At 34.5% G+C, this 12,225-nt stretch overlaps 1 protein-coding gene across 3 annotated transcripts in view; it reads right to left on the bottom strand.

Moving 5' to 3' along the window:
- TTC29 (tetratricopeptide repeat domain 29) overlaps nucleotides 1–12,225 on the bottom strand; it is a 228,690-nt gene that overhangs the window by 101,909 nt on the left and 114,556 nt on the right. For all 3 annotated transcript variants that reach the window (XM_085058203.1, XM_085058202.1, XM_085058200.1), the window contains one exon: nucleotides 9,813–9,896. In XM_085058203.1, the coding sequence (XP_084914329.1) occupies nucleotides 9,813–9,896 (84 nt within the window). The remainder of the gene's footprint in view (nucleotides 1–9,812; nucleotides 9,897–12,225) is intronic.

Consider the following 12,225-nt stretch of genomic DNA (forward strand, 5'->3'; position numbering starts at 1 on the left):
GGCTGGGCAATGAGCCCCAGGTGGGTCTGCTTGTACACCAGCAGTTACTGGGATGCAGTGTTCTATCATAAGGGGCTGAAAAATTCGGTGAGCTTCTGAGAGTCTCTGTGCCATGATGGGTGGTGTGTCAGAAGTCTTTTGCACCAAATAAATAAGCACCCAAAGTTAAAGTTACCTTTTCAGTGGCAGCATGGTACAGGTGATGATTTTACCATATGGCTGGAAGGAGCTACTCACTGAATGTGGATCTGTGAGCTTGAAAAGACACTTCTGTTGTTAAAATTGTGTTTAATTTAAGTGTACCTGGATATTGCTACGGGAATTTTAATTTTTTATTAAATTATACAGCCCTTTCTGTACTTTCCTTATACGGATTTCTTTTTGTATTATCATTGCTATTACAAAACGATCTAGAGCGATGCTGAGAAAGGACAGGAACTGGATTCTAATCTGCCTTTACCAATGCAAAAATAATAAATAGTACACCTTCAGTGAGATTAATGAAATTACACTGTTGTTCCAGTCTCAAAGACTTTCATGAATTCTGGTGTTTCACTTTTACAAGAGCCTTAAGCAATGATGGGAGATCAGCAGAGCACCTCTCAACATTCCCTTTAACTTAAAATCCTCCACAACAAGGCTATTTGCATTCTATCCTTTGCACTGAAGGAGAGAAAAGAAAGACGAAATTAAGAAACCAAGGGACAGGTAGTGGTGCCACAAATAATCAAAATAGTCAGTACAGCACAACAGAATCATTTATCAGGAGCTTAATTCTCCATGCCTCCTGTCTGATGTGGTCAATTACTGACACGCAAAATAAGTCCAAAAGTCTATTATTTTCAGATGGCAGATTTACATATATATATGTATATACATATATATATATATATATGTATGTAAATCTGTATATATATTTATATATATACATATATAAAATATCAGGTTTCATATATTTAGATTTTCCAGAGCTTAATTAATACTTTAGTTAATTCCAGCTGCTGATTACAATACAAGTGTACTATAGAAATCCCATTTTGTAAAGCATAAAATGGCATGGATTAAACAACGATAGTATATAAAATATTAAAGTGTACTTCCAGTGTAAAATAATTACTCTACCAATTATTATGTTTTAAAACTGTATTCAAATAGGTTTCATCCACTTGGGATTTCCTTTTGCAGTTGGCACGCCAATGACTGATATAAATGCCTTAGATAAGCATCACAAAATTATGAAAAAATAATCAAGATATTTTTGTTTAAGTTTATTTACACAAATTTATTTTACTTCCCCCCATTTCCTGTCTACAAATCTACAAAAAAAATTACATAAAGTATGCAAACACTTAGCTACTTTTTGCTTAACCTATATGCAAACAAACACAGCATAAACATGGGGATACCAGAATTTCCTCCCTAAAATTTGAAAGATATTATGCATTATGTAAAAAATATATAGTACATAAAATGCAAAAAAGCCAAATAATTGGTATGAATTTGTACGTTCAGGCTGCTCTGCCTAGGAATTGAAAGAGGAATTATCATTCAATTATAGCTGGATGGCCAGAAAACAAGAACAGTTTTAACACTGCTGGTGACCCATGCCTAAATTTAGTTCAAGTTTCTGCAGGGAACTGTTGAACACCAAAAGTGCTCCTGCAAATAGGTGGCAAATATGGAAGCTGAGGATCTGCCTTTAGCTTCCAGGTTAGAGTGGTGTACTCGAACTCTGTACTTACTCTGCTGATGTCTACACTGCCATGTCCCTGGGCTGCAACCCGCCAAAGGTGGGCACACAGGTAGCTTAAAAATACATTGGAGCCCTGTGATATCCCAATTCTCTGTGAAAATTTATCCATGTCAGTATTTTGGTAAGTCAAGCCCTCAGATGATCCAGGCACTCAGCACATTTCACACATACTGCTACTGATACAAAGCTGTTTAACTGCATCAGGGCACAGCCTCTTTAATCCTGGTTTAGAGACTGTCCATTTAAATACTTTTCTTTTAATGAAATATTTACTGGATGGTAATATGTTAAATTGTAGACTATAGTAATCTCATTAAAAAAAGATATGACAGTACGGTAAATGCCATTAAGTGGTAATAGACAGCTTACACTTCAGAATATTTTACCACTAAGGCTAAAAATTAAATTATAGTAGGGCGGGCTGCGTGCTTTTTAATTCCAAATTACAAACTTGAAATAGCTAATATCCTATTAAAAAAAGAATAAAATACACCAACTCCCAAATATTATAAAAAGGATTTCCTATTCTGGTTATAAATTTAAAAAATATTGCATGAAAATTTGTACACATTGTGGAAGGGAAAAACATCCCTTGGAATTGACTTGCAACAATACAGATTTTTTAAAGAAGAAAAGCTTTATGGAGGTATGCATCCAGAACTATTAATAGAAAGATGAGAATAAGGCATATATTTAAAAAAAAAGAGATGTAGGTGCTTTTTACCATATATATATATAGGTCCAAGAACTTTCAGCAATGCAGTGTTTTTCATCTACTGCCTCAGTGACTGGATTGTTGTCAAACCACACTTTAACCTAAATCATGCAATCAAAGGGGGATGCACACCCTGTCAGTAGGATCCCACAAAGAACACATATATTGAACTCGCTTCCTTTTGTTCAAAGCTACATAAAATGAAAAATTAATCAATTATAAACATCAAAGGATGACACAGAAAAAGTATTTTAAAATGAATGTAAGCACTGTAATAATTAAGAATCCTCATTAACCCAGAAAATGGAAATACAAATTTAGCAATGAACTTTTGAAACATTCTGTCCCTAAACAAAGATGCAAAGAAAACGCAAAAAATAAAGATAAAAGTGCTATCCTTATAAAAATGTTCAGCATACAAAAGTACACACATCTGTGATTATTTCAAGTATAATCAGAAAAAAATATTATCTTCATTAATCTTTCAGCTTTTCTTTCTAAATTCATAATTTTCTTTAACAAAAAGTAATTCCAACCATATTTTATGGAATACTATTTATCACAATGAAGTATTTCTCAACTGTCCTCTTTTATTTCAGAGCTGACCTGATGGACTAAGAGCTAGAAATGTCTGTGTTTGAAATCCCTTCCATCTGACTTGCACAATACCAAAGCAGTTGTTCAGTTTCTCTGCAAGTTTCTTTTACAGTGTACAAGACAGATAAACGTAATTATTTACTTTCTGTATCTTCTCAAGCTGATGTTATGAAATATCATAAAACCCTACAAAAGGCTATGCATTTATTGCAATATTGATATGAACAATTCCCACAGTACTTTTCCTTTTGTTTAGGATATCTCTTATTCAAGTCCCCAGCTGAATTCACTCAGTAGGATAAGGACAAATAGACCACATGGAGAAGAAAGGAAAAGCAGGGATTTTACACAATGCAGAAGGATTCACTGTGAAAATTATTAGGAAGTCATGACTGTACCACGGCAGATTAGACAATCTTTCTTTATCTCAGACTCTTTTTGTGTGTTAGAGATGCTTCACCTTTATGGAGTGTCTTAAAAATAGAAGTCAGTTGTGTATTGCTTGTACATTATCTTCAGTACTAAATATTGTTGAACTATTGAGAAATGAAAACACTAAAAAACCATAAAACCGAACTTAGTAAAAACAACAAGTTACATAAAAAAAGAAAAACTTCAGCTCACTGTGTTCTTCTTTATTAAAGTATGTCATGTATTTTATCTTTGCAAGAGTTTGATGAGTTTTTGCAAGTAAAATTCTGTTTCCTCTATACTTGCTAATAGTCATGAGAATCTGTAGTTTGCACCTTCCCATTAAAAATGTATTGTATTTTTTGAAATTATTCACCCCGCCTTTTATCCAGATCATGTCTTTGAAAGGAGGAAGTAGATAATAAATGGAATAATTCATGATTTCCCATTAAATATGAAACTTTCTTTTGCAGAGTTTAGAAAATGAAGTTCTACATAATGTACAGAAGTTGATTAGAACTTTTTTTAACCTTTTCAAGAAAAATCTTTCACATTACACAAATGCACAGAGAGTTTCTTTAGGAAAGGCAAACCATCCGCTTCCTACACAGTTCTGTTCTTCAGATCACTGCCTAATTACACTAAATAATATGCTTATCAGGCCCAAAATTCACAGAGATCATTCACTTGACCAAAAAGAATGTGTGCCTCTAAGTGCTAAAATCTCTTTTTGAAAGTTGTTTAATAAACATTGAATCCTGGTCACAGCAAGCGAGATTGTTAGGAATTATTCAGACTGAAAAAAATACATATTTAAATAATATTGTGAAAGAAATTTAAAATTTATCATCTAGCTCACTAAGCAACTTGTGCCATCTCCCTTTCCACAACCAGCAGGGAGTTTGGGATAGAGTGCCTTAATTTAAAATTTCTTTTACCATGAAACGATAAATTTCTTTGGTTCTGATTTACCCTCTTCCGTAGTTTTTAGTATCTAAAAGTGAAGAAATACCCTCATAAAATGTAAATGAGTTTACACAACATTCCACCAGTTTTCAGCTAGAGTAAGGTGAACAAAGAGGGCCATAAGGTGCTAACAGGTGCCATCAAAAGACTGACATCAGTAAGAATGGCAGAATCTTGCAAGGACTGAACATGAAAGGGAAAGAAGTTTATTTCTTTTTCTGTTTGCTGCTATGTCTTTCTGCAGCTGCCTTGAGCTTGCCTCCCTCTCTCCATCTTCACAGCGTTGTACACAGAAGAAATGGAATCAGCTCACACCACTAGAACCAAATGCTGTGCAATTAAGGGCTGAAATACAAGGGACAAGCAGAATCTGCACCTACACATTGCCTGTCTGCATCCCAAATTTCCTTTCGCAAGCTTGCTAGTCATAACAGCCGCACCTCTTCTTGGTTTGCTTCTCAACCCCATACCAACAAGATGTTTCTCCTTACCCTTTTTCTTGGCAGTGCCCCTCTTCTGTCCCTCGAGAGCCTCAGTTAATAACACAGAAATGGTGAAATCCACCTTACAACACTGAATCCTCACACCTAAATTAAGCTCCTTCAAATGTCAGGTAGTGAAAAAGAAAACACGGCAATATGATGTCAGTGAAAATAGGTCCCAATCTATTTTTTGAGTGAAAAATTTCATAGGTCACCTAAGAAGTCACATTACTATTTGTGGGGTAGAGGTGACAGCTACTAAAAAGTATGGGTTAATCAAGTCCCCAGTCAGCTATTTGTGTTCAGCTTCCCCAAAGAGCTGGTCAATCAATGCAAAAGACCAGAATACAGATAGATAGATAGATAGATAGATACATACATACATACATACATACATAAGCAAAGAAATCAAAAACTGAGCACTGAAACTCTCATGATTTAAATAACTTATAAACAGACAAGAAAGTTAGAAGAAGCCCATTCTAATAGCAGGGCTTACTAATCCATCATGGCTATGATGGAAATACATAACAAAACACTCTTCATACTAGGTCTTCTCCTCTCCATCAGTCCACTAATACCATTTTTCTCCCTCAGTGAACTCTCCATATTATTCTGGCCCCTAGTCAGGTGAGGAAGTTTCTCCCTCCTTAGTCCTACAGGACAGACAGGGTTGAATATTCAGAGATCAACTGGTAGAAGATGTACAGATGCAGCAAAAAAATAATTTATTTCCACAAACTCATTGAACACTTAATGCCTCATTAATTTTCCCACATATTTTTCCTTAATCTACCTAGCTGGTGCTGACAATGAAAAGCGAAGCAACTTGGGGAGTGGGGAGAGTAAATAATTTGTCTCTGAAGAATGGAAAAAGAATTTTTTATCAGATGGCATCAATGAAAGATTTAAAATGGATGCCTGTTCTGAACTTGACAGCTTCCTGCAAAAATGCTGCCTCAGGAATCAGTCTCTAAGACCTCTTCCTCATCCTTTTTACAGTTTTCAAAATTCCATAGTTCTCCAGTGTGGGGGATTGAGCAGTAAATGTTCGTGTCTACATCTGAGCTCATCACCCTATGATCTCTCCATAAGCAATGGAAAGAAATAGGTGCTTCAAAAGTATGGTTCACCTTGTTCTAAAGCACTTGTGTGAATCCTAAACGATGTGGCTCAACTAATCACACTCCTTTCTCTTGATTATTTACATTGATTATATGGGGTTATTAACCTGGATCAGTTAAACTTGGGTGAAAGCTCCTTTGCTATTTTGCAGGGAGTTCACAAAAGCTATACTTTACTATATTCATCAGTCATCACTGCTAGAGCAAAAATTTTATGTTGCACTTTGCAGTCTACAATCTGTGAAGTAATTTAATGATCCATCTTCCCAGTATTGGCAGAGATGGCCAACAACTGCTTTGAGGCACACAGCCCACCTGAGAATTAAAGCCTTTGCCTTTTTCTGTTCCAGCTAATCCTAAAGTGGACCATTGGAGAATTCTAAGCAGAACAGCCCACTGTATCTCAAAAACATCTGACAGAATGTGTGTAAGATAATCTTGTCACCTGCCTGAAAAGAGTTATATCAGGGCTTGTCTTTACTGACACAGATTTATCAAGGCAAGTTTCCATGACACACTGATCCACTGCTCCCAAGAGAGGAAACACAAATACGTATTTTCTGCATACCTAGGTTAGCCTTTACCATCTCTGTATAATAATTTGTATTTCATTTGACCACCAGTCTTGAGGACAGTAGAACTCCATCATTCAACTCAAATGTATTTGAAATACATGTAGTAACACCACTACTGTAATTTTTCCTTTTTTTGTTACAGCTAAGCAAAGCTGTTCCTCTCATAAAATACATTTCAAAGTATTATTCAAAGTATCTTTTTAGTCTTCAACTCATTTTTGATGACATGGTCCTCTTTGGACAATTTTAATTTGTATGAAGAGGGGAGAACTGTTACTTGATCCTTCTGGCCCTGACAAAAAGATCAGGAAGCAAGTATGACAATATCAAATTCTGGCCCATTTTAGGCTCTAAACACATTTGAAGAGTCAATCCTGGAATCAATCTCTTGATGAAAAATGCTTTACTTCACAGTTCATTGTGAACTTCCTGACTCTTAGTTCAGTCCCAAGAACTATCTTTAATTTTTAGTGCAATCTGATTTTGAGCCTTTAATGACTTGGTGAGTCAGGACTCAGAAAGAACAGCAAGTATCAGGGAAAGCACACTGAGAGCCACTGAGTCAGCCAACCTCCTCATACAAAAGCCTAATTCTGCGGCAAGAAAGCATTCACATTCTGCATTAATGGAACATATGTGTTTTTTCCATTTCCAGATCCTTGCGCCACATTCACTTCTTATTTCAAGTTAAAGTCCTTGAGAAGAAAGCAAAACAAAATCAATGAAAAAACAAATCAATATCCTGTTTTAATATAATTAAAGTACTATCTTTCTTAAGCACTGTTTTTTCTCCCTCTTTCATCATATCTACCTGGGACAAAAAATTATTACAAAGAAAAAAAATTAAAAACATCTCCCATTTTTCCACAGGGAAAAAAGAGATCATATCATGAGCACACTCAAGGGAATTCTCTTTTACTGAAGTTTGGAACACGTACAATATTTTACAATACAAGAAGAACTGCAACCTTTTCCCTTCAATAGTTCATCTCAATTTTAACAAATATTGTGAAGGATAGAATTTTAGGGAAAAGTTTTAAAGAATATTGCTTTTTTCACCCCATTAATGTGATAGCACCCATGTACATCTTTATTTAGCAGTACGTCTTTATTTAGCAGTAAATTGGGCAAATTTCTTGTTTGCCCAACATATGCTTTAAAAAAGAGAGTGTTTAATATTGAGTCAGAGTGTGGCTACAAGAATTTGTCTTGATGAAATAATCACTGTTATTTATAATAAATATAATAAATAATTAAGTTAACCTCCATATTAAACAAAAGTACAGATATTTAGGTGGCAGAGGAAGGAAATTCAGTCCTTTGATAAAGAAGTGTAATAATCGACCTCTGGAATGGAAACAATATTGAAAAAATACACAGCATATTACAGGCCATCTCTCATATTTTTAAAATAATAACATCTGTTGTCTGCTGAGACATACTGAGCACTACACTGATTACAGTTAGATCATTTACAGACCTGGCATTGCCTTACTTTATAAATTTGTTTTAGATTACATTTGATGCATTTACTTTTTCTAACTAGATTAGCATAGTACTAACATAACTGTGCAGTTAGTTTGTTACCTCTTGTTTGCTCTCAAATGATTTTATCAAGGTTATGGAAGAGCATTAATGAATTATATATAGAGAGAGAAATTTCATAACTGCTGATCTATTATCAAAAGCTAAAATTCCAAGAAGAATTAAATGCAGAGAACATGAATGTAACCTTTTAAAATAGGTTCTCCATAGAAATACGCCAGAATATGTACAATATTTCAGTTTAATCTTCAAAGAAGCTTTGGTAACTTTGGAAAAACAGCCTCTTACAAAATTGTAAGGAAACTTCACTTTGTGTAGATACTGCAGAAAAGATGATAAAATTCTCACTTCTTTGCAGATGTCCTTACTGGTTTCCTTTTCCACAATATCCAGACTCAGGGTTTGGATATAGAAACATCATACAGGAGGATTTTTTGCATTGTTTTTTTCTCTGTTTTTTTATGGTTTTGTTTGGTTTTTTAATAGTGTTAACAAGCTGACCTGATGAAATCAGAGCTGTAAAATACACTTAGAAACCCCAAGGCCTTCTTTAAAATAGCAGTTCAGACTTCCTGTGTAATCACCTCAGAAAGAACACTTGTGTCACTAGCAGGGTGTGTGGAAATCCACTGGGGCTGACAACTGAAACAGCTCCCTGGGAAGGCAACTTGGCCTGTGACAACTGTTGGAGTGCAATAAGTAGAGCAGCTACAGCTGGCATGGAACCAGGGTGACAGTAAGGGAAGGTACTTAGTTCTGTGCTTGCTCCCTGACATCGGATACTTCTAGTAATTTTCTGGATTTTAACGTGGAAGTTTTTCGGGAAGGTTTGCAGGCACATTCTTAGGCTAGGAAGGAGAAAAGCAAGTTTTGCAAGAAACTAGCTGGTGGAATTCCTGTCTGACTGATAGAATGTTTTTATGCTGCAAGGGTGATCTTGCAATATTAATTGTTAAGGTGCCTAGAGCCCTTGTATATGCATCCTTTTATTATTTAAATATTGAAATAAATAAATCAGCTCACTTAAGCAACCAGCAACCCAGTTCGTTAGAATTCTTTCATTAATTTTGATGGTGCTGAACCCCAGATCTGTTAAAAGACTCCAGAAGAATAAGTCAGTCAGAGTCTCTTGTAACTTCTAAATGTAAATACCTCAGCTGTAAGAAATCAAAAGTTATCTAGATTTCTTTCATTCACTGGGTTTTTAAATAACTAATGGGGTATTAAATGCTTCACCACAGAAGTCAGCACTTGGGCTTGGCTAAATAGTAATTCAAAATTACAAGAATGTGTATGTTGCCCACCCCAAAGGAGATATTTCACAAAGGCTCAGAAAAAAAGATAAGGGGGGAAAAAAAAGGCAGCACAATATAATTACTGACACAGTCTTAACAATAATGTTACAAATCTGACCTAATTGGTAAATATACAAATTAGTAAAACCAAGGAGATAAATGCTTTGATATATTTAACATCAGGAGAAATGAACCATCATTATTTAATATCAACTTCAATTTTTAAATGCCAAGTTCCACTAAAAAGGGTAGGGCCTAGGGAACTTTAAATTTAAATGACTATGATGACTAGAAACAAAGGAAACAATAAACTTATGGATGTTAAAATGCCTCGAAAAAGCCAACTTACGCAGCAGCTTCTTCTTTTGACACTCCTTTGATATTCTTCGCCAAATAATCATCTATGCCATCTTTGTCTTTGATCAAATGAATCCTAAATTTAAATGAAAAAAATTAAAAGAAACACTGTAAGGTGCTAACATAGACTTCTGCAGCATGTATAATATATTATCATTGCCAAGTAGAGCTAAATACTGAAATATTGACAAAGTAATATATCAGACATTCTATAAACAGATACAAATATCTTTTTAATTTTTTGGTCCTAGCTATTTCAAATCTTTATTTCTAAAAGAAAACAGAGGTGGTATTAGCTTTCAGGGATCTAGTTATCTGATATTTCTGTCTAAACAAGAAGAAATTGTGTATTGCCTAAATCTATAACATTTGATTAAGCTATCCATATTTAAACCATTTCCTAATCCAGAACCTTTTCATTTTTGTATCATCTGTATGGACCCCATTGGTCCCATCTATTTTGTAGTTAGCTTCCTCAAAATTGAAAAAAAAAGGCAAATCAACAAAAGAATTCCCAAATACAACTCAGAATATTTTCCTCAGTGCAATGCTCCTGGCTTTCCACAGCTTGAGCAGCATAGTGCAAAAATGAGTGCACTGAAGAGGTAATCCGAAAGGCATTAAAATTAAGAGGAAATTTCAGGATGCATGAATCTAAGTTTAAAATTTGAATTATGCATCTTTTCACCTTTCAGTTCAGCCATCATATCTTTGCATCTCCACTCTGATATACACAAGATGCCTTGAAAGGGTAATATGCACTTACTGACCAAAAAGCGTATTTAAATAGAATCTGATATTCCGACTGTAGAGGATGTTATCTTTATAAAAGTAATGTGAATTTATTTTTATTCTTCTGAAAAAAGAACATAAAGATTGTCTGGTTAATCACTCAAAGATAAAAGAAATTCAGCATTAGTGTTCCACATAAATCCATTACTTTGCTCTTTGTATTACACTGCTGTCTTTCATTACAGTGATGAGAGTAAATTCTTTTCATAATGTTAGCTAATATAAGCGTCATTCTCCTTATTGCTCTGAGAATACCAAAGACACTTCATGAAGTTCATTTAAATGAAAACAAAATAGATAAGCAAAGCAGAGATATTTTGACATATCTGTATTTAAAACAATGTAGCAGTGAAAACTTCCCTCACAAATAGTGCCTTTAAATTCATTCCAGAATTTGCCGCTGCTGAGTGGCACCAGCAGAGGTTTGACTTCCAGGCTGCACTTATAATCCATAGGAGTTGCTGCTGATCTGGCTAAATGTACACCTTATGGATACGGCCATAAAAATTCATTTATTATCAACACCAAAATGTAATCAATATCAAACATTTCACACCAAAATAGTTATAATTTAGGAAGATACATAAAGTCATTAGGATAATGAAAATAAGGTAATTAATGTATATTTTAAACTGATGTAAAACCTATTTCAAAATACTATAGGTTTATATGAGGTAATAGAAAAATTGAAATACAGTATCTCTGACAAATAAATACGAAGTATCAAGTAGACAACACAAAAAAACCCTGGCTGACCTTTCTACTTTAAGACTGTAAAAATTAGATTTCTGCTCATCAGTAGCACATAGAAAACACACCAAGTATTTGGAACAGGGGACATTAAGTGAAACCACCCCCAACTGAAATAGTGAACTACAACAGGCAAATTCTTATTAGATTGCTGCAATTTAATCCACACTGCAGTTAAAAACCATCCCAAACTGGAACAAAGGAAAGCCTGATGCCTTTCTATTATCTTTGCAGAGGCATTTTAATAAATTTTAAAAAAATTAAAAATCAGGGGAAAGCCCTTAGAATCATATACCATTTAAAATGCCACTTGCCTTATTGCAAAAACATACATATCTGACTTCTGATTGGTAACACCCTCAAACTTAAAGGAAACTACAGCCAAGGGGAAAAAAATAAGCAAAAACTTGCAAATTAATTACTGCTTACCTAAGTTCTGTAATAACCTTTGTTGGATTGATGCAACTACAAACATGGTCATCCATCATAAGGAATTAAACTTACTGAGCATAATAAATACTTGTCTCATCCTGGCTGTTATTATCAATGATGTTAATGTAGCAACAACACAGAAAAGACAGGGAGGTGATACTTAGGAAAAAATACACTGGGAAATTCCATCAACTCAAGAAAATCATTATTTAAAATGGCTTCTTATATACAATGAGAATTAAAAACAGTACAATTAATTAATTAATCAATGTGAATAAAAGAGACTGTGATTTGGAATGGACACTTTCTTCATACAGAACTGAGGTGAGGATGGAACTTGCTAAAATACAGTTTCTTCCAGAAGTTTTCAGGTTTTTTTTTCCAAGCTGTTTTATCCTTATTTCTCCAGTGTTTCCATAATGACTCACTGT

Source organism: Lichenostomus cassidix, chromosome 4 (assembly GCF_008360975.1).
Source record: "Lichenostomus cassidix isolate B80296 chromosome 4, HeHo_3.0, whole genome shotgun sequence".
Taxonomy (NCBI): domain Eukaryota; kingdom Metazoa; phylum Chordata; class Aves; order Passeriformes; family Meliphagidae; genus Lichenostomus; species Lichenostomus cassidix.